The 25,100-nt window shown below is 33.8% G+C and overlaps 1 protein-coding gene across 1 annotated transcript; it reads left to right on the top strand.

Annotated features, from left to right (window-relative positions):
* The first annotated feature begins 9,103 nt into the window (after positions 1–9,103).
* LOC149560018 (uncharacterized) lies at positions 9,104–12,121 on the top strand. The gene is made up of 2 exons (XM_089823530.1): positions 9,104–10,059; positions 10,204–12,121. Exons 1-2 carry the CDS (start codon positions 9,129–9,131, stop codon positions 11,925–11,927), a joined length of 2,655 nt encoding a protein of 884 aa, XP_089679656.1. The 5' UTR covers positions 9,104–9,128; the 3' UTR covers positions 11,928–12,121.
* Positions 12,122–25,100: the final 12,979 nt, after the last annotated feature.

The raw sequence follows: 25,100 nt of genomic DNA on the forward strand, positions 1-25,100 counted from the left end.
GACCAAACAAGGAAGACTTATTTCATGCTGAGCAACCTAGTATTGGCCGAGCATCAAAAGACTATTATTGCCAAGTGAATAGTATAGATGTAGAGTGATAGAAAAAAGAGTTTGATTGAAGATTTGACAAATATGAGTTGACAAAGATGACTTCTTGAATTTTTTGAACCATGTTGAAGATAAGATTGATAAGTTGGGGCACTAAATTCAAGACAATTTGTTTTAGGAGAATTCGATAAGGATTATAAGAGAAGTTTCTAAAAGGACATAATGTAAAAGGAGGATTTAATGAATCTAACCTAACCCTAAGAGGGATGATTGTGATCAAGCAATAAAAGATTAGAATTCCCTATTTAAGGGGATAAAAGGCTAGAAGCAAAGTGTCAAGTATATGGTAAAGATTTCAGAGATATTGCTTCATATGGTGGTTGAGGGAAAGAACCTACAGATGACATACTAAGCATTAAGGCTTAAGATGGTGAATGCTTGAAGGGTGAACAAGCGGTCAGATGATGATGAATGAATGCCTAGTAGTATGATGAACTAAACAAGAGATCTATAATTTGCAAGTGAGTTTTTTTGTTAATTAGATCAAGTCCTATTATTACATTCTGATCATTTATTTAAACTAGATAAATCCTTTGGATTAAGGTTGACCTAACAGTCATAATCAAATCCTTTAATTGGGTGACATTCTAATGGAATGGTTTAAAGTCCTCTAACAAGGATCCCTCCTAACAAGGTGATTGAAATCCTTTAATTAGGGTTGCATTTAACAAGGTGTATTATAACCTTTAACAAGGTTGGTTCCTAATAGAGCTCACTTTAGAAGAGTGAAAATTTGATAGCACGTTATTAGTGGTTTTTCCCAAATTGGGTTTCCATGTAAATCCTTGTGTTAAATTGCGTGATTAAATCTGTGGTGATTTCATGTTTACATTTTTGCAAAGTTTATTTGACCTAGGATAGTAATATACATAGTATGAAGAAGATGGATGATCTAATTATTGCATGTATATGAATTTGTTAAGTACTAAAAAGTCTTAATCTATACATTTGAACCTTGGATAATAGACTCAACCCTACCCCCTCTTAGTTATTCTAAATATTATAACACCACCAATATGGGATCAAGGGATAATGCCCCTTGTGGGATCCTAGGGTAGTGCCCCAAGTGTGCTCCCCATTGTAGTACAAGGTGGGGTTTTTAGGTTTCGTTCCCCCAAAGCCAAAATTGACTCACTATTGTAAAAGACACCATCTATTGTTTTTCTATGAAATGATTCATTCTAGCCCTAATTTTGTAAGCAAAAAAAGATTGTATAACATGGCTTAGGGTTAGGGATTTCATAATGTATGGTGATATTATAACTTTTTCTAGTGGTATTGAGCTATAAGGGATTGCAGATTATAATGACTAGATAATAATAATATTAGACTTGTTGGTAGATGTAGCCTAGAGATTGGGTGAATCATGTTAAAGCTTTCTGCCCTATGTTCTCTCCTATGTAATTTATTATTTTTTGATATTGGTTATATTTGTGTGTAATTATTATTTCTATCTATGATTAATCCTAGCACCTATGATCCCTCAACATGTTTCTTTCTACACTATGCTTATTGATGACTCTAGACCTCTCAAGAATATATGCTTATACCTAGTAAGCCACAAGTCATCCTACTAGATTACATTAAATAAAAACTTTAGACAAGCCCCAAGTTTACAAACATAACTATCTCATATGCTACAATAACATTATGCTTGCTTAGACATAGACCCAAACTCCATCCAATGATCTAGATATAGTGATCATATAAGATAACTCACACGAATTGTAGATCATAGAAATAATCTCCAAGTTGTGCCCAAGAAATAAAGAAAACATTACAAACAACCACAAAAAGAGTACTAACTCCAATACGATCAATCTAATCATTATACAAACATACTTGAAAAGGTCCACAAATATGCCTTGAATATAATATAATCTCATAGAACATAGGGTCCCCAAAAGCCAAGCTTGATGCTCCTACTTTAGACTCCAGAGATAAATAAAAAATGTGTCCCACATTTTTATGAAAAAATAAATATCTACATGAGCAAAGAAAGTTAGAACCTTTTGAGCATCATTAAAATATAGTAGGTGTCAAGTATCAGGAAAATAACAGTAATGATCAAGCAAGGAAGACTTAGTTCATGCTAAGCAACCCAATGTTGGCCAAGCATCAGAAGACTATTATTGGTGAGTGATAGAAAAAAGAGTTTGATCGAAGATTTGTCAAATTTGAACTGACAAAGATGACTTCTTGAATTTTGTGAATTGTGTTGAAGATAAGCTGATGGCATCGTATTCAAAATAAATAGTTTTGAGGAGAATTTGATAAGGATGATAAGAGAATTTTCTAGAAGGACATAATGGAAAAGAGGGAGGATTTAATGAATCTAACCTAATCCTAAGATAGACGATTGTGACCAAGCAAAAAAAGATCATAATTCCCTATTTAAAGGGATCAATGGCTAGAAGCAAAGTGTCAAGTCTACTATGAAGAGCCTAGAGATATTGCTTCATATGGTGGCTAAGGGAAAGAACATGTAGATGACATACTGAGAATTAAGGCTTAAGATAGTGAACAATTGAAGGGTGAACAACCGATCGAGGTGAAGATGAATGAATGCCAAGTAATATGAAGAACTGAACAAGAGATCTATAATCTCCAAGTGAGTTGTTTTTTCAATTAGATCAAGTCCTACTATTACATTCTAAGCATCATATTAGATTGAATAAATCCTTTGGACTAAGGTATGTACCTAATAGTCATCAATAAATCCTTTAACCAGGTGACATGCTAATGGAATGGTTTAAGGTCCTCTACCAAGGATCACTCTTAATAGGGTGATTGAAATCCTTTAATCAAGGTCACATTTAACAAGGTGTATTATAACCTTTAACATGGTTGGCTCCTAATATAGCTCACTTCAAAAGAGTGAAAATTTGGTAGCATGTTACTAGTGGTATTTTCCAAATTGGGTTTCCACGTAAATCCTTGTATCAAATTGTATGATTGAATCTGTGGTGATTTCATGTTTACATTTCTACAAAGGTTTCTTGACATAGGACAACAATATGAAAACTATGAAGATGATGGATGCTCTAATTATTGCATGTATATGAAATTGTTAAGTACTAAAAAGTCTTAATTTGTACATTTGGACCTTGGATAATTGATTCACCCCCACCTGCTCTCACTTATTCTAAATATTCCAACACCACCAAGATGGTTTCAAGGGACAATGCCCAAAGTGTGCTCCCTATTATAGTATAGGGTGGGGTTTATAGGTGCAGTTTCCCCAAAGAAAAAATTGACTCACTATTGTAAAAGGAATTGGCCATTACTTTTCTATTAAACAACTTATTCTTGCCCTAATTTTGTAAGTGACAAAAGATTGTATAACATGGATTAGGGTTAGGGATTTCATAATGTATGGTGATATTATAGATTCTTATGATAGTATTAAGCTATAAGGGATTGTACATTGTAATGACTGGATAATAATAATATTAGAGTTGTTGTTGGTGGATGTAGCCTAGGGATTGGATTAACCATGTTAAATCTTTGTGCCTTGTGTTCTCTTTTGTGCAATTTATTATTTTTTGATATTGGTTATATTTGTGTGTAATTGTTATTTCTGTTTGTGATTAATCCTAGCATCTAGGATCCCTCAAGATATTTCTTTCTACACTATGCTTATTGATGACTCTAGACCTCTCAAGAATATATGCTTATACCAAGTAAGCCACAAGTCAACCTACTAGATTACATTAAATAAAAACTTTCGACAAGCCCCAAGTTTACAAACATAACTAACTCATATGATAAAATAAAATTATGCTTTCTTAGACATAGACCCAAACTCCATCCAATGAGCCAGATATAGGATCACATAAAATAACTCCCATAGATTGAAGCTTGTAGAAATAATCTCCAAGTTGTGCCCAAGAAATCAAGAACATATTACAAATAGCCACCAAAAGAGTACTAACTTCAACACAATCAATCTAATTATTATACAAACATAGGAAAAGGTCCATAGATATGCCTTGAATATAACCTAAGCCCACATAACATAGGGTCCACAAAAACAAAGATCAATGCTCCTGCATCAAACTCCAGAGGTAAATAAAACATGTGTCCCACATTTTGATGCCAAAATAAATATCTGCACCCATCTTCATATTCAAAAAAGACTTTCAATCCATCAAGGACCAGAGAAAAAATCTAAAATCCAAGATCTCTACTTCATGCATTCCAACACTAACATATTTAATACCCATTTTGGTTACATTTTGATTCCAACACTAAAAATAATAATATCCTCAAACATGAAATCCATGTGGGAAATATCATGAATATGAAAACCAAAATCCACAACATTACTAACATGTAAATCCTTGAGTACATCAACAATAAGTTAATCCACATTAGTAGCATACAAATCCAACTCCACATCAGTAGGAACATCCATATCATCAACATATAGATCCATGTCCATATCAGTAACAACAAAATCCCCAAGTATACAAGAAAAAACATGTGAATCCAAAAATATATTCACATTATCATAAAGATGTAAATCCAAATCAATCATATCAATAGTAACTTATACATCCTTAATCATCTCACTAGCAACATCAACATCTATATGTAACTCCTCATTACCAAAAATGAAAATATCATAATAAAAAATCTCATCATCCACAATAAGATGCTGTATAATTTCCATGTTAAATCCATCTATATGCTCAAGATTACCAAATGATACATCATTATCTTTAGCGAATCCAACCTTTACATCTTCCTCATCAATAAAGTGTCTTCTTCTTTGAATAATCTTTCTAACTAGCTAACCAAATCTCTTTTAGATTGGTAGTTGCCAACTCAAATAAGAATTCATCATCTCTTCAATCCTCTAATTGAATTTTTACCAAAATAGATCTAACTTATCCATCATATTCCTCTCAAAGTGTAACTACCTTACATCAATAATCTAACTGAAATACTCCAACTACCTCCCACTCAGTGATCTTCTTTCCATCTTTGTAATGTGCCACATTTTAGAGATTTGTTCACTCAAGGAAAACTTCATCTCTCACATCAAGTTTTCATAACCAAAAATATCCATCTATGACTCCTCTATAATTGTGAGCTAGAACCATAATAGTCCACCTCACAACAAAGAGATCTAGGGCTCCACATAAAATTAATCCACCATACAACTATGACAAGATTAAATTCTTCTCTAATACCATCTGATGTCATACAAGATTGGGTGTATCTCCTTGGAGGTGACCTAGAACCCATAAATAACTACGCAGTGGACATATAACAACAAAATATGGATCAAAGCAATAACAACACATATTTTTGGAATATAATCGCAAGATTTACATCCAACATGTCAAGTTGTAAGACTGTCTTGATTACAACCATTAAAACAAGAATGCAACTCAAACTCCATACACTAATATCCACATCCTCGATATCATCCCTCAAGATGGTCCAAGATCCTCTATTCTCAACTAATGACTCTAGACCTTATCCTTAGCAAGCCCTAATTTGGCTTGGTAGATTATATTAAGTAAACACTTAAGATAGGCCCCAAGTATACAAACATAACTAACTCATATGATAAAATAGCATTATGTGGCCTTATAAATAGGTCTAAGCTCTATCCAAAGATCCATGTATATGATCGCATAAGCTAACTCCCACAAATAAGAGCTTATAGAAACAATCTCAAAAGCCTTCCCAAGAAATAAAGATCGTGTTACCAATAACTTCCAAAAGATTTCTTACTCCAATACGATCAATCCATTCATTATACAAGCATAGGACAAGGTCCATAACTATGCCTTCAACATAACTCCAAGATCATAGATTGTAGGGTCCACAAAAATCAAGCTCGATGCTCCTACATCAAATAACTCTTTTATGAATACCATTGTAGGATTGTATTTTGGATAAATACTTATTAATTGGGATAGTAATTATAAGTCCTCTCTTAAAAGTTATATCATGAAAGATTACAAGATTAGAGGACTATTTATGTTTAATGATTTGACTTAATAAATCATTGTAATGGTGTTTCTTATGATTGTGGGTGGCTATATAAGAATGATAAGAAAATAAGAAGATAATGACATTTCTTGCATAAACATGCTACTTTTCAATAAATTCTAATATGTTTAAATTTATGTTAATTTCATCATTTGTGAATCTTATGGTTACATATATGTATTTGAATTTTATAAATATTTAATCATCTAATGATTTGTTTGGCCTTTTCATTCCTCTATTCTTTGTCATCTCCATCTTCTTTCTTTAAGTAAAATTATACATCAACAATAAGATGTCTCAATTTAGGGGAAAAAATTACACTTTCCATAAACATAGTTGATCAAGTTCATAGAATTGACACCACTATAGTCTTATTATGATCGTAAGTAGATTAGAGTGTGGATAAAAAACACAATCTCCACTAATTTCCATCACCAACAAAATGTAGATAAGTGCCAAATATTGTAATAATATTTGGAAGTCATACATTCTTGGATTTTACTTCTACCAATATCATTTCAAAGTGTATTGGGAGCTTTTAAATCTATTCAATTGTACAACTAGAACTATTTAATGATAGTAAAAATAAGTACTAGTTTTACATGAATTTGAATCATTAAAAACAATTCTCTAATTCTATCAAGATGGTTATAATTTTTGAAGAAGGACAACAATATTTGATTAATGAAGTTAAAAAGTGAAAAAAAATTAAATTTATATCCATTATTTTAATAAAAGCTAAAATTAAGAATTAGTTATACTAAATTAAAAGGCATGATGATCGTCATTGGTTCAATAAGTAAATGGTTGAGGAAGGTATGAACACAAATGTAGAGGTAAAAGACATTCTTAATGCTTCATTCCTAAATAAGAATCTCACCTTAGAGGAATCTAACGGAGAATCCATCTCATGAGCTTGGAGAAAGAATAAGCATGGAATGAGAAGTTCAATAGAAAAAATTAAGAAGTTACCCTATGACACACAATGAGGATGGACACTATGAAAAAATTGAAAATGACTAAGATTATGGATTAATATATAGTTTGTATTCTCAAGGTTAGGACAATTTCATTACTAGTTAGGCCTTGAAGTATCCAAGATTCTTGTTATATGATTGGACAAACTATACCTAATACATAATTTCTCATATGGATGCTCTTCTTGAATGACTTGTAAAAATTCCAAATAGTCCTTTAATTATCCTTTTTGAAGAAATATACTATTTATGGTGACTAATGCTTACCTGTAGTTTTATGCATGTCTCTTTTTTTTATATTTCTAGCTAGTATTTATCTAATTATATGCTTTCATATTTTCATACATGGATGAGTTCTACATTATGAGTATATTATCTCAATACATAACAATTTTCACATTATCTCTTTAATGTTGTATTAGATTTGGATAGTGACTACTTTGATAAAGATAGTCTCTATTTTCTCCATAGATATTAAGAATTTATGGTGATTTAGAATTAATCATACAAATTATATGATGATTATTTAGGCAAAAGGTTAAAGGAACTCAAAACAAGATTAATGGCTCTAATTTATTTTTGCATGTGCCTATAAGATAGACAAGTTATGAAGAATAGAACAAGAGATGTTTTGATAAGAAGGGCATGCTTAGTTACATATTTTTTTTTTTAATCTATTAGCTTATTCAACAGTCTTGATTCTTGTCTCCCGAGTTCAAGTTTCCAAGGCATGATGGTTATATATAAATTAGCAATAGAAGGAATGTTCTAGGTAGAACTGATCAAGTTGCATGTTATGGCAACAAATTATTTTTAGAAAAGCTTTGTCTCTATTTTAATTCTTGATGAAACTTAAGCATACTCTTGAGTAATAGGCATGCATATTTTGTTTAATCATTCCACCTTGTATACATAATCAAGTAAGTAAATACAACATTTTGTCTATAGATGGAAGCATATAAGAAGTAAATACTTATTGATAGGTATCTTTTTTATTGGAGGAAGTTTAATAGTATGGTAGAAACTAATAAATAGTAACAAATTAGTAAGCTTTGTCTAGAAGATGTAATAATGTTTTAGGGAAGAACACAACATAATAATGGAGAGATATTGAAAGGACCTTAAACAGATGGAAGAATTCATATAAAAATCTACTTGTGTCACCTAATGAGATGGACTGCTTTGCAAACAACCTAGGAATGAAATGTACAATATAAAATATTTGTATTTCTACAAAGGAAGAAATGTAATGCTTATTGAACCCCTATATAAAAGGTGGTGTAAAGTCAATATAATGTATTGTGTAATCAGAACGCTTCTAGCAAAAGATTTTAAATTATGAAGTCTATTCAATCATCTATACCTATTAGCATATATATAGGATATTTGTAAGAAAATGAAACTTCCAATTTTCTCTTTTTAGGACAACACTGAAGGTGTTCTTTGATCAATTGTATTCTACATAGTTGTTTGTAATGATTTAAAAATTTATTTTACCAAAGACTATTTACTTATAAAAATAAATAAATAAAAACTAAAAATTATAGTTTTAACTATTATATCTATTAATTAAAGTATTTATATTAATTTATTAAGTTTTTAAAAAAAAAATATTCAAAATAATTTTAAAATGTTTAATAAAAAAGTTTCCAACTTACAAGAAAAATAATAACTTCATATCCAAAAATGTTTTATAAAATGAATTAATAATTATTTAACAATATGTGTTATAAAAATAATTTTTAGGAAGGAGAAAACAATAAATCGACGAAAAGATCGTCGATTCCAATGTCATTTGAACTGTCTGTCGTCTAGTCTGCATGACTTGACTTCACAGTGGGACATGGCATGATGACTTCATATTCCCTCTAACGCGTTCTAATGACAGATTCCATTACTTTTCTTCGATGTCCAAGAATTTATTTGACCAAAGAATTGGAGACATGCTTCAACTCATTCCTCATTATTATTGAGTTATGGAGGAACTCTAAGTCACAGAAAAGAAGCAACTGGTGCTTGTAGCGTCCATTCAAGATGTTTTGGGCAGCTCTACACATTCTTGTTCTGCTCTTGCACGTTAATGGTGTTTGGTGTTGTTCAGGGCATGAAAGAGATTCCCTTTTGCACTTCAAGGCATCTGTCCTCGATCCCTCCAATCAAGTGTTCAAATCATGGCATGGTTTCAACTGTTGTGAGTGGAATGGAATCCAATGCCATCCTCGCACACACCATGTCGTTCGCCTCGATCTCCACAGCAGTTCCCGGGATGCTTGTCTGGATAATGCAACTGGGGATGTTCTTTCCCCATTGTTCAATCTCCAACACTTGGAACACCTCGATCTAAGCTCGAATCGGTTCTATAGAGTTCGCATCCCTCCTGGATTGGACAGACTCAAAAGATTGCGCTACTTGGACTTATCAGATTCCTTTTTCAGTGGAGATATTCCCAGGGAGCTTGGGAACATGTCTAATTTAGAACACTTGGACTTATCAGATAATTTGCTCAGTGGAGATATTCCCAGGGAGCTTGGGAACATCTCTACTTTAAACTACTTGCATCTATCTGGCAACCTTACCTGGTTAAGAATGGTGGACATGCGCACGTGGACGGGAAACATGAAAGATTTGAAGGATCTTTACCTTGGCTGGGTGGATATGTCAAGAGTGGAGAACAATGACTTGGACAATGTTCTCTCCACCATGTATTCTCTCACCAGTCTTGAAATGTCCCGCTGTAACCTTTCTGGAAAAATTCCGCCTTCTCTTACCACCCTCACCAATCTCACCGACCTAGACCTGTCTAGTAATGAATTCTACGGTCCCATTCCCTCTATGCTCTTCACTGCACTTCCTAATCTCCAGAATGTTGACTTGAGCAACAATCAATTGACGGGTAAAATCCCCGCTTCCGTTGGCCAACTAACTTCACTTGAAGAGCTTTATCTAAGGAACAACAAGCTAGAAGGTGCCATCCCCGCTTCCGTTGGCCAACTAACTTCACTTGAAGTGCTTGATCTAAGTAACAACAAATTAGAAGGTGCCATCCCCGCTTCCGTTGGCCAACTAACTTCACTTGAAGAGCTTTACCTAAGTCACAACAAACTAGAAGGTGCCATCCCTCTCAACATGTCTAGTCTTTCAAAACTGACGAAGCTTTACCTGCGCTCGAACCGGTTAAGTGGGGAATTTTCAGAGTCTCACCTTGATAATCTCAGCAAACTTACATATTTAGACATTTCCGATAATCTTTTAACGGGTAAGTTCAGCCCAACATGGATTCCGAAATTCTCTTTGGAATGGCTGGGATTAAGTTCATGTAACATGGAAGGCAAGTTTCCAACGTTCCTAATTACTCAATATGCGATTGGGAGGTTGGAATTGTCCAACTGCAGTCTTGCAGGAAACATTCCCGAGTGGATATGGGGCCTCAATTCTCTTGGTTACCTCAATCTTTCTCATAATTACTTTGCAGGAGTTCTACCTCATTCTTTGATGGCTACTCAATTGAGGATTCTGGATTTGCATAGCAATAATTTACAAGGTCAGCCTCCGGTGGTTCTTTCTATCATCCTGCAGTTCTTGTACGTCTCAGAGAATCAACTCAGTGGATCCATTGCAGCAAAAATCGGTGAGTCTAGTAATCTTGTTTATCTGTCTCTCTCTGGGAACCATCTCAGTGGTAGCGTTCCTCCTTCTATATGCCAGATACAGATTGTGGATCTCTCAAATAACAGCCTTACTGGTAACATCCCTGTTTGTTCCAAAAACAGCTCTTATATTAAGATGCTGAACTTAGAGAACAATTTATTGGAGGGCAAGTTGCCACAACAGCTTGGGGACATGCTCTTCCTTCAAACGTTAAAATTGGGTAGAAATCGGCTAAATTCGTTTCTCCCATCCTCTCTTGCAAACTGTAAGCAGTTGGAGATACTTGATTTGAATAACAACAAAATGAGAGGGATCATTCCAAATTGGATAGGGAAACTTTCAAATCTCAAGATTTTGATCCTGAGATCAAATAGATTTCGAGGCAGAATACCTTCAGAAATTACAACATTGCCACTTCTTCAAATCTTGGATCTTTCGTCCAACAAATTTTCAGGAATGATTCCAGCTACCATTTTAAGTTTGCACGCCATGAGAAACAAAACAGGGACTGCTGAAATATTTCATGTCAGTTCTATTGATTCAAATGATATGTATGTAGATCGAGTAACAATCAACAACAAAGCACAGGAGATGGAGTTTGTAAGATCATTGGCACTGGTTAAATGCATTGATTTATCAAACAACAACTTGGGAGGTGGAATTCCTTCAAACATGGGATTGCTAGAGGGTTTAGTTATTCTGAATGTTTCAAGAAACGATATTGCTGGTGAAATCCCAAAGAGTTTGGGGGAAATGGTAAACCTGGAGTCTCTTGATCTGTCACATAACCAGCTGTCTGGAAATATTCCTTTGGAGCTCCAATTGCTGACATTCTTGGAATACTTGGACTTGTCGCACAATAATCTTTCAGGACAGATACCACAAGGGAGCCAATTCCACACATTTGAGTCATCATCCTTTTCAAACAATTCAGACCTGTGCGGCCTCCAACTCAATACAACCTGTTGCGGAAATCAGTCCTGTCCTTCACCAAAGAGAAATGTTGATAAGATGGATGAAGAAGAGGAGGATGATATATGGTGGGGAGTTGGGCTGGGATTGAGCTTTGCAGTTGGGTTTTCTATCGTCATTGGAGTCTTGTGTCTCACCACAACCTGGAGCAGAAAATGCTTTCAAACCATGGACAACATTATCTTTTATCTTTTCGATAGATTCAGAAAATAGTTGGTTTTGTGTCTTCCATAGATCTGGTAGAAGTATGTAAGCTAATCTGTAAGCTTTCTTTTCCATTAGATTTTAGCGACAATAATTTCATTATGATATAATGTTGACTTACTGAATATATTCAGGTCAGTTTATTTATATTTCAAGCATATGTTGTTTTTAATATATAAATTTTAAGTTTTGTTTGGACGACATATTTCTGTCTTCAAAATTTAGAAAAAAAAAGCTATTCATTTTGTTCTTCAGGAAAGAACGCTATGGGGTTAAAAGATTTTCACGTCATGTGAGTTTGAACCTTGATTTCCCCTAATATGATAGAAATATTGGTTACGGCTTTGAGTGAACTTTGACTGTCGTTTAATTTGTAGGCAAGGTGATATCTATGGATGATTTCCTTAAGGAATTCTGTTATGTGATCACTTGCATGGAATTTATATTTTAGAAATAATTTTAATAGGGGTGATATTAATTAGACATGCTTTTTCTTTAACTGAATCAAAATGTCATCTTTATGTGTGTGTGCGCGCAGGAGTAAACCATGTAGGAGGTGTACACATTGTATTCATGATGGTTGGTGGTTTGAATCCCATCACGCAACCTTGCCTTTTCTTTTTTTGTGGCAGAGGTTTGTTTGAAGTTTCTTCATAGGCTTGTGTTGTTATGTAGTGGATAATGCATGATTGGCCAGAAAAGGACTACGTAAAGATTTTGAAGCAATGTAGAAATGTGATTCCAGAGACAGGGAAGGTGATCATTATGGATATGGCTCTAAACGCTAGGGAAAAGACAAAGCTTTCTCTTGTATTTTATGAGATGCTTTGGCCTTCCCATGTTTTTGATAGTTGCTATGGAATATTTGGGCCTCTTACTCATCAAGGGAAAAATATTATTATCTATATTCTGAGCAAGATTGCAATAAAATCTTGCAATTTATTTTTTTCAATTTTTATTATGCGGATAGGCATCATTCCTTGAGAAATAATTTGGACAATCCGATTTGTCTTACATCAGGAAATAAGAAAGTGGCCAATAAATCTATGGATTGGGATCATGGAAACTGAAGTGATGTATTTGATTCGGATTTGTGTAAGACACCTTAATCACAGAAAATAGGAAACATCAATTAGGTTAATTATGTGTTTTTCTCTGATTTGTTTTTATTTTTCATAAAAACTCTGAGCTACATTATGTTATCGTTGCGCTGTTAAAAGATTTAGCACCCCAATATGACTCAGCTTCAGGAACTATGCTTTCGTTCCTTTCTTTCCAGTAAAGTTTATTTAAACACGTCCGCCACAGGCATCTGGGGAGTTATTTGTTGGCTGTTAGATTTCCACTTTTTTATTACAATTTTTGTGTTTATGCCGTTGTTATTTTTTCCTTTAGGGCAGTCGGAACTCTCCATTGGCTTGACAATTTTGTGAAAAGAAGAATAAAGGAAAATTTAAATTTAAATTTATAATAAGTAATAGAAATATTTAAAATTCAGTATATTGTCATTATAGTATATTGTAATGCAAACAGTCACTGAAGATTAGCCAGATATTATTAAATTTGAGACATTATTTAGTATTTCATATTTTATATGTTTATTTGTTTTAATCTTTTGTGATTTAAAATATCTTACATTTTGTTTGATTATATGAAAGTGTATCATTAAATAGATTAGAACTATAGAGTAGGACTATTTTTCATTGGTTAGAAAGAATAATTAAAATGTAATTATGTTTAACAAATTTAAAGAAATATAAATTGTTATTATATATTTGATTTTAATTAAATGTTACATGAAGGGTAGTTAGGTTGTTCTTTAGTAATTATTAATTAGTACTTGATTTCATAGTTTGTTTGGTAAGAAATGTATTAATTGAACATGATATATTAAGTATTAGATTTTATTTACTAAGTTTTGTTTTATATGTAGTTTAGAAATTATGTATTTTTTAAAAATAGTTTAGCTACTATGATGATTTATAAAGAAATGGGCTATAGTTAATTTAGTAAAAAATATTCTAATAGTTTTTCACGATGTATATCATGTACTACGAAATTTGATTAAGTTGTATTAAATGGGTTTCTACTTAGTTGTGTTTAAATTATTGTATTTGATCCCCACACTAGAAACAACAATTGGAAGCCTAAAAGTCACAACTTGGAATTCCAAGAAGTCATCCCTCATGAGATTTGAACCAGTCTCCACAATAAGAACACATTGCTTCAGCTAAGCTAAATCCATTGAACGTATTTATTCTTAATTTATTAAAAATAATAGTTTTATTAATGTGTGTATGTTTCAACGTATTTTGACTTCGCATTTACTTTATTCTATTTAAATACAAAGAGAAATCAGGGGTAGAGATGGGGAGAGATATATCTAGAAAGGCATATACAACACTTATTATCTCTATCTTTATACATCTTTTATAAATGTGTTTATTTTGATATATTTTGACTTCATATTTAGTATACTCTATTTAAATACACAAAGAAATAAAGGCAGAGATGGGGAGAGATGTATCTAGAAAAACATATATAACACTTATTATCTCTATCTCTATATATCTCCATGTATGTTCATCTCTCATTCTCCGCATATTTATGTCTCTCTCTCTCTCTCTCTCTCTCTCTCTCTCTCTCTCTCTCTCTCTCTCTCTCTCTCTCTCTCTCTCTCTCTCTCCCCTTCCATCTCTCCCTTTACGTGTTCATTTCTATCTTTATCTTTACCTCCACATCCATCTCCATCTTCTTCTATATCTCTCTCCATGTCTCTCTATCTCTTATTATCTTTATACATATTTTTTTTACATGAAAAATGGTCATATATAACCAATAATTTTCTACAAATTTTATGGAAATTCACCCCACATGCTTAAAATTGTATTTATGAATCATAGTCAAATTAAAAGTATAATAGGGTTATGTAACTCACTTGACATATTGAAGGGTTGTTAACATGAAACATGTTTAAATATAAACCATCATCAATATTGTACAACTTTCTTCAAACTATTGGATTGTCTTTTAACATAAAAAGTAGCAAAATGGTGTTGACACATGGGACAAACAATAGACACTAGATAATGTTAGAAATAACAAAACCTAGTGCCAAACAACCAGAAACAAAGAATCTCAAATAAAGTCTACCTCTATAAAAATTAAGTTTTGAATGCAGAAAACCCACCAACCATGGTCCACATTACTAAGGATTAGCATGGGATAAGCCCCCATACTAGTAGCATTCTTAAACCAAAAATAATCTTGAACAAAGGCCCCAAAAGAGTTCTTTAAGAAAAACAACAACCATCTATCACGTAACAAAAAAAAAGAGAGGGAGAAACAATATCATCCTCAAAAAACCTATTAACCAATCTCAAACAATAGATAGCATGTTCTTCTTTTACCAGCATAGCCAGGCAATGGATAGCTCTTTCTTCTTTCACCATCATACACATGCAAAGATGATATATTCTTCTACCACCATTATTTACAAAGGTCCATAGCCACAAAAACCACCAATTACCCAACTATTATCACAATTATCAACCTTAAACAAACTTAACCATATGAGTAATATAAATTAAAATGACAACAAGATACTCATACAGAATAACACCAGATATGTTAAGTAGGAAAAGCCTTGATCAGAGGTAAAACCCTAGTGGGGATGGTACCCACAAGATGATGTACTAATATAACTATTCCTTGTTAGAGGATGGACCCTGTTAGGAGCCTATAAATACATTTGGTACATATGAGTCTCTATTAGGATATTCCAACTTGTTAGGAGTTGTGACAACCTTGTTAGGAGTTGTGGAAGATAGTTGTGTTAGCATGAATATTGATGATACTACATTGCAAGAGTATCTAAGCATTGAAGAGTATTGATATGTTGCATTCATGACTATATTTGTCATTGATGTCAACATAGTAGTAATTTTATTAAGACTAGAAGAATAGCAGCCAGTAATCTTAAGATGTGTAGAAGCAAAGGAAGTATCAGATGATGCGCAAAATATGAGAAAGTTTCAAATGATGCACAATAGAGGACATGTTCGTGAGGCTGTCCTAATGATGTGCTCTAAAGGACTAAGTTTGATTTGATGTTGATAGAAACAAACCATTAGAAAATAGAGTTTTGATGATCTATTACTATCTTTCATCTGAGATGTAATGAAGGTAATGCATAGATAATAGTGATTGAGGATGATCGTGTGGTGATGCTAGTATGTGTGCAAGACGTGGTTTCACACGTATAAAGTTTTGTATAGATTATGAGCCAACAGTGTTGTTATAATTGTGAACTAATTAATTATCTTATTTTAATTAATTGGGAAAGCCTCAAGGCCGACACATGAAATTATTATGAATAAATGGTATAAAGGAAAGTTGTTTTCTTTATTTAATATGTGAGACTTCGATCAAGAGGATCAAGTGGAATGTGAAGTATTAGTGGGTAGTGCAAGAAGGAGCAAAATGCATGTAAGTGATCCAAGGGATCATTGGATGTATAGTAGGAGATCTTCCTACAAGATGATCATTAGATACAAGCTATGAAAGAAGGATTACATTAGATTGTGAAGAATGAGACATGGGAAATAGTTCCTAGACCTAAAGATAAGAATGTCATAGGAACCAAATGGGTATTTAGAAATAAGATGAATGAGCAAGGAGAAGTTGTGAGAAACAAGGCCAAACTTGTTTGCAAAGGATATTCACAACAAGAAGGCATAGATTATAAAGAAATCTATGCACTGATGGCAAGAATGGAAGCAATGAGGATGTTCTTGGCTTATGCAACAAGCAAGAATTTCAAGGTTTATCAGGTGGATGTCAAGTCAACTTTTCTATATGGTTTGAAGCAAGCACCTAGAACCTAGTATGCAAGGTTGGACAGGTATTTATCAAAGCTTTGATTTATCAAAGGTACAACAAATGGTAATTTTAATTTGAGAAAAATTGATGATGGTCTATTTATCATTGAAATATTTGTGGATGATATAATATTTTGAGGAAATGATGAAGAAAGTGACAAGTTTGGTGGAGCAATGCAAAATGAATTTGAAATGAGAATGATAGGAGAAATGAAGTTTTCCCTAGGATTGTAGATTATGTACAACAAAGATGGGATATTTATTCACAAATTAAATTTTTTGAAAGATTTGTTGAAAAGATTTGGTTTGGAAAGTTGCAAGCCTATTGGTACTCCCATGATAACTAGTCACAAGTTATCCAATAAAGATGGGACACCTACAGTTGAGCAAAAGAAGTACAGATCTATGATTGGAGGATTGCAATATTTCACTCACACTAAACTAGATATAGAAAATGTAGTTGGGATTGTAGAAAGATTTTAAGCTGATCCAAAAGAGTATCATTATGCAATAGTAAAGAGGATATTTAAATACTTGAAGGGTACATCTAATTATGGAATATGATATGATAGATCAAGCGATTTCACTTCGTGCACATATACTAATGTAGATTGTATAGGTAGTATAGATGATAGAAACAAAACCAGTGGTGGAGCATTCTTTATTGGAGGAAGATTGGTTTCTTGGTTGAGCAAGAAATAGGATTGTATATCTCAGAGTATAGCTAAGGCAGAGTATGATGCAATAGAATCTAATTGTAATCAAGTTATCTGGATGAAAAAAATGTTGAAGGATATTGGAATTGAGTTTATAGAACTTGTTATCATTTACTATGATAATACAAGTATATTAAGTATGTCTAAGAATCTAGTATTACATTCTAAGACAAAGCACATATCTATAAAGTGTCACATTTTGAGATAGAAGCTAGTAGAGAAAGATATAAGGCTATAGTATGTAAGTACTAAATATTTGATTGAAGATATCTTTATGAATCATTTTCCTAAAGATACTTTTGAGTACCTAAGAGGTATGCTAGGAGTTATGCCCCTACCTACCTCAGAGTAGTTGATGCAAGGAGTGCATTAGTCTAGTGGTGGAGAGCACTATGGTTAGATTGGACTAAATGTTGATGCTTCATGTATAGGGGAGTATCTGATATGTACTAAGTCATAGAGGACTCTAAGTATTTGGTATTGAACAGTGACTTTGGACACTTGAGCTAGTTCATGATTTGAGCAGTTGACTAGCAATTAGTATGTAACAATTGGTCTTGTGATTGACACCTTTGACATTGATGTCAATGGGGGAGAGAATGTACATGAAAAATATATTGAGTAAATGTTGGTCTCAAATTGGTTTTGAAAATTGCGTGTCAACACACTTAACAAATTCTCTTAGTTGATGCTGAGTATAATACAGGTGTCAAGCAAGTATCAAGTGTCAAGTGACTATAGGTACTGAGTGAACTATATGTGTTGAGTCACTACATGTACTAAGTGAAGTATAGGTTCCAAGCAAGAAAAAAATCATATATGTGCTGAGCACCAATAATTAGTATGTGCCAAGCATCAGGAAATAGTAAGTGCCAAGTGACACTATTTTAACATATGAGTTTGTGCCTTCACAAACTCAGTTCCAAATCATGTTGCATGCCAACTAACAGACATATTTTGAGCTCTAGAAGATAAGAGAAAATATTTTAGAGTCCCTTCATGCAACCAATGAAATAATTCTAAGGCTAAAGAGGCAAAATGAATGAATCTTAGTCGTAGATTCATAACAAACTCTAAGTCAAGAAATATTTAAAATAAGGACAAAGCCTCATGATTGATGTTGTTGATATTGTTGAAAGAGTTTAGAAGAGCAGAAGAGTAGAAGGGTGACGTAGAGAAACAAGGGACGAGATGAATTAGTTAGAGCAGAATAAAGCATTGGTAGATTGAAGAGAGACATATCAGATAATCAAGGATCAAAATAGATTGGACAAAACATCATTCTGAAATCAGCAACATAAGGTCGTAAGTAATCAAGTTAAACATTCTACTATACATTCTAACCATTGTACTAGGAGAATGAAAATCCTATGTTGATACATTGGTTTAATAGTCATATTGTAAATCCTTTACTAGGGTGACATTCCAAGTGAATGTTTGTAAAATCATTTTGACAGATGCACTTCTAACAGAGTGTTGAGCCTTTAACAAGGTAGGCATCTCATAGGGAAGATCATCTATGATGGTCAAACTATTGTAACACTAATTGGTTACATATTGCTACAATGATAATTTGTGGGTGTCATCCCCACCCTAGTTTTACCTTCTCATTTTGGAGGGTTTCTGGGTGACCAAAATCTTGTGTAAAGTGTTTACATGCATGTGATTGATTTCCAACAATTGGTATCAGAGCATAGGTTCTCACAAGGAGAAGTCTTACAACTTGGAGAAAAAGATCTAGGGATGGAAGTCTAAAAACTTGGGAAGATCATAGAGAACTAGGAGATTGAGATACATGCCATTTTACATTCTCTGGAAGAAGCTAGGGAAGAGTTGAGGAAATCCTTAAAGAGAAGAAGAGAGATTGCCATAGCTGAAAATGACACACAGTACAAGGAGATTGACACCTCAAAAGTGTTTGCCAATGGAGATTCCAAAGAGTTTGATGCAGCAATAATAGATTTGATGGAGAAGAATAGAGCTCAAGTAGAAGAGATCAGATCTCTCAAGATTGAGCAAGAATCACAAGCCATGGTGCTTTATGAAGTGACTGAATAGAAGAAGAGAGCCATTGAAGATAAGGCTATGATAGAAGATGACAAGAGAAACCTTGCCAATAGATTGAAGGAAAAGTCAATTGAACTTGCAAGAATTTCCAACATGCAACTAGACACCCTAAGCCAGATGATGAATGCACACCATGAGTTGAATGTTAAGGACATTGAGATCTTCACACTGAAGATGCAAAATGAACAATAGAAAAATGACCTAAGAGAGAAAACAAGATTGCAGAGAGCTTCACCAAATCTAGTGAAGCGATCAAACACTTTGAATAGTTGATAAAATCACCAAGAACCAGCGATGACACTTCAGGACTAGGTTACACCAGCATTGAAGAAGGAGAGTCATCAAAGACTACAAAATAAAGAAGTGACAAAGGTAAGAATACTAAACCCACTTATCATTTCTGTGATAAAAAGGGACATACCTCTAATGTATGCAGGAGCAAGAATGCCAACCAGCATGACAAACCTAAGAACATGGGTCACTATCACAAATGCAACAAGCAAGGTCATCAGGCACAAGACTACAAGACAAGAACCATAAGGACACCAAGATTTGAAGGTCACTGCTACAATTGCAAGAAGTATGGACATAGAGCCTTTGAATGTAGGTCAAAGCCTATGTGGTCACCAAACAAACCAGCAAAGACCAAAAGTCATGGACATCACTACAATTGGGACTGCAACACTAGGCAGAGCTGTCACTTACAATAGGTGGTTGAGTCAAACCACTTGCTTTAGTTGTCTAAAGATAGGATACATTAGTAAGTATTGCCCAACTAAGTCAAAGGCAGCCAACTCTAAGTTCAATAAAGGGAAACCAAAAGTTGATGTTGAACACATTAGAGGAGAGATGAATAGGACATGGAAGAGAAGAGATGGAGACAACACATCTAATGGATGGATCACTTCACCCAAAAGGTCAAATGGTCACACTTCATCCAACTAAGCAAGAAAAGGCATGTGAGACTGATATTCAATTCTTTATCATACATCAAGCCCCATAATAAGTAAGTATTACAAAGGATAGATTAGCATGAATGTAGATGAAAAGTTAAAGTTTTGACAAGTGTTGCCGAGTTGTCTTTAGGTGCTGAGTAAAAGCTTAGTATCTACCAAGTTATTTGTCAAAGTCAGTATGAGCCAAGTTGGTAGTGGAAGTCGAGTGAAGGGAAATTTGTATTGAAGTTGATTAGAAGGAACTCCAATGTATGCTGAGTGATTGGAAATCAATGAAAGCTGAGTAGCATAGAATTGCTTTGGAAGCAGAGTGGACAGCTATAAACACACTAAGCATTAAATGCTAAGAAATCAAGGTATATGATTACATTTTGAACCATTTTTCATTATCGCGATCAAAGAGAAAAGAACAAGAAGAGAGCAGAAAGGTTTCCTAGCGAAGGTTTGAGCGTTTGCAAAGATTTCAACACAAATTTTGCACAAGTTCATCGATTGAAAGTATTTAACTTGTGCCGAGCTATGTAGTTTCACTATTTTCTTGTGTTGAAATGCCAGTTAGTGAAAATGGCCTCAAGTTCTAGGAAAATGCAAGAGAAAGAGCCATTTAAGGTCTAGTTAGTGTCTAATGAGGTTAAGCAACCCAATTTTTGGCCAATCCCTGGAGTTCCATACAAAAATGACCCTATTGGAGCATTGCCTATCAGTCCTCCTAAGGTAGTAATGGTTCAAGATGCTAGGAGATGCTACAACTACAAAATTGGATATGGAGATGAGGGAGGCATATGATAGATTTGTTGGAAATGATTGAATAAGATCATGAATGAAGAGTGATGGAACTAGCAAAGAATATTTTCAATCATTGTTTTGTCATTAATGTCAAACTTGCTATTTGTCGGAATGACAATTGCTTTAGTAATCCAAATACTATCAATTGGTTAATTAACAAGGAGGAGGCAATCAATAAGATGTAACTAGAGTACCTAGAGAAAGGTTGAAGTTATGATGTTGTAATGAAGTACAAGGATTAGCTAAGCCATTGATGAAATAGTGTATTGATGACATACTCTAAGACACAAAGGATAGACACACTAAAACATATCAAAGATGTAAGGGTTTAGCTAAGTTATTTGTAAAGCCTAACTAAGCTCATAAGAGAGTGTCAACCAAGCTAGATAGTGCCAAACAGATTCTTACTTGAAGCCAAGCAAGTTCACCTTTAGAGTGTGTTGAATAAATATCAAGTGCCGAGTAGATAACAAGTGTCGAGTAATCTTCAAGTGCCGAGCAAGAAATAGGTGCCACGTAAATAACAGGTGCCGAGCAAGAAATAGATGTCAAGCAGGATACAAGTGCCGAGTAATATAGAAGAAGCTGAGCATCAGTAAACCAATAATGCTGAGTTGCTGCATTATTTTGAAAATTGAAGATTCGCTAGATCTGAGCCGACAAGGTTGTTACCTAGAATTTTGTAAACCAGATAGAAGATAAAAGTGATGAGATGGTGGCACAGAACACCATGTAAAACATTTTTGGCGAATACAACTAGACTCTAGATGAAGTTTCTAGATAAAGAAGAGATATGGGGTAGATACATTGTATCCTACCTAATCTATTGAAACTCTAAAGTTGGAGAGGGAGAATCGAGCATGAAAGATATTCTAGATTTTGATTTAAGGAATCATAAGGTCACGAAACAATTGTAAGGTGATGAAAAAGGATGAAAGCATGAAGTGTTGAAGAAGGTGCTAAGGAGAAAGTGAGCACAGATACTCTATTTTTTTGGATGACCACAGATATGATTGCATTGGTATGATGAGTAAGAAGACTCAAGGAAATGAAGCTTGAGAGGAAGACAAGCTATCATATTTGAAGTGATTAAAAGCCAAGAAAATGATTGAACTGAAGTGTGATCTGTAATCTGCAAGATATGTTGTAAGTTGTACCAGATCAAAAGCCATTATTGTTACTCTCTAACAATTGTAATAGTTAAGACAAATCTTATGGACTTAGGTTGGTTTAATAGCCATATTGTAAATCCTTTAATAGGGTGACATTCCAAGTGAATGTTCTAAAGTTCTTTAACTAGGCCCATTCCTAACAGTATGGTGAAATCCTCTAACAAGGTCACATTGAACAATGTGTTGTAGCCTTTAGTAGGGCAGGCTTTTCACAGGGCAAACCATTAGAAGTGGTTTAAATCAATTGCACAATTATTTTGTGGGTATCATCCCCACTCCAGTTTTACCTTCTTATTCTTGGAGGGTTTCTGGGTTATCAAATTCTTAGTGTTATGGTGTGATGCATGTTTACTTTTCATATCTACTTTAACATTAAAATTGCATTCATGATAAGTTTAGTTATGCATCATTAAGGACTTGTAGAAAAATTATTATTAGGGCATTTGGACCTTGAATAACTGATTCACCCCCCCTCCCCCCTTAGTTATTCTAAAGAATTATAACAATTGGTATCAGAGCATAGCTGCTAACTTAGTTTAAAGGGACTAGAAGCAAAAAAGATCAAAATTCCTAAGAGAGAAGTTCCCAAGCTCAAGAAAGACAACTTTGTTGCATGGAAAAGCTTGATGAAGCTACATCTTGGATCCATGGGAGATTATGCTAGAAATTCAATTGTTACTAAACATGTTGATCCAACTGGTACTCTTACTGCAGAAGATTTGAAAAACAAACAGGAACATAATCAGACAATGCTAGAAATTGCTTCTGCACTCAACTATACTGAACTTGATAATATCAAAGGATGTGACACTACATTCAAAATGTGGAAAGCCCTATCAGACATTTATGGACGAGATCAGAATGTCTAAAGAGGAAAAAGAGAAAGTCCCAGAGGAAAGTTCGATGATATGAAAATGGAAGAAGGTGAAAATGTTGTTCAGTATGCTGCTAGAATAAAGCATGTGGTAAGTGCAATAAGATGCTTGAATGGTCAATTAGATGATGACACTGTTAATAGTAAATTTTTAAGAACCTTTCTCCCTATCTATGCTATTAGAGTATCAGCTATACAAGAGCTAAGATGTGTACCAGGAAACAATCTAAGTTTTGAACTTATAGTGGGTAGACTCACTGCATTTGAGTTATCTAACTTTGACAACTACAGACCTGAGAATGTTGAATCTTATTTCGAAGCCAAGCTATCATTAAAAGATGCTGATCAGGTGAAATCAAAGAAGGGAAGAAAGATGAAATATGTATCTAGTGATAGTAGCATTGATGAGTAACAATTGGAAGCCTTACTAGCTAGAAGATTTCACAAAGGCAAAGGAAAATTCAAAGGTAAGCTGCCTATCATTTGTTTTAATTGCAATGAAGTAGGACATATAGTTGCAAGATGTACATAGAAAAATGAATACAAGGAAGGCAACAAGTACAAAAATAGAAGAGAAGATGATAAGAGAGATTACAAAGACAAAGGCAAGAAGTGCTATATTGCTGAAGAGGATTCTGATGATAATGATGATGAAGTTTTTTATGTGGCCATAAAGGACCAATTTGATGAAGAAGAGCCTACAACACTGGTAACATGTATAAACAAGAATGATAGATGGATCATAGACAATGGATGCTCACATCACATGACAGGAGACAAAAGTAAGTTTGTTAACCGTACTCAGTATGATGGAAATAGTGTTAGATTTGGTAATGATGCTCCATGTCAAGTCAAAGGAAAAGGTTCCATTAAGCTTACAGAGAAAATCTCATGTGATAATGCATACTATGTCAAAGGACTAAACTACAATTTGCTAAGTGTCTCACAGTTAGGCAATGTAGGTTGCAAAGTAGAATTTGGAAATAAAACTGCAAAAATCTATGATACTGATGGTAGACTGATAGGAAAAGGAGATCAAACAAGAAGTAATCTATTTTATCTTGATCTAGAAAATACCTCTTGTCTTGTTGCAAAATTTGATGATGTGTGGTTATGGCATAGAAGGCTATGTCATGTCAACTTTGATAATCTGGTTAATATCAGTAAAATAAAGAAAGTCAGAGGTTTACCTAAACTGAAGAAACCTGACAATATCATGTGCAAACAATGTCAGCTAGGAAAGATGACCAAATCAAGTTTCAAAAGTAAAAACTATACATCTAAAGAAGTAGTTGAGTTAGTCCATACTGACTTATGTGGTCCAATAGAAGTACAAAGCTACAAAGGAGATAAATATATAATGTTGTTCGTTGATGATTATTCTAGGATAATGACCGTTATGTTCTTAATGAAAAAATCTGATGCTTTTCAAATGTTTAAGTGGTATGTGGCTAGAGTTGAAAATGAAACAGGAAAGAGTTTGAAATGCTTGAGATCAGACAGAGGTGGTGAATTCACATCAAATGAATTCGAGATATTTTGCAATGACAAAGGAATCAAGAGACAAACATTAGCGCCTAGAACTCTCCCACAAAATGGAATTGTTGAGAGAAGAAATAGATCTATGATTGATTGTGCTAGAACATTAATGATGGAAAAGACTGTTGCTCTAAAATATTGGAGAGAAGCTGTAAGTGTGGCTGTTCATACACTGAACTGAGTACAAGTCAA

Source organism: Cupressus sempervirens, chromosome 4, assembly GCF_028749045.1.
Source record: "Cupressus sempervirens isolate cs-2001-9-10 chromosome 4, ASM2874904v1, whole genome shotgun sequence".
Taxonomy (NCBI): Eukaryota; Viridiplantae; Streptophyta; class Pinopsida; order Cupressales; family Cupressaceae; genus Cupressus; species Cupressus sempervirens.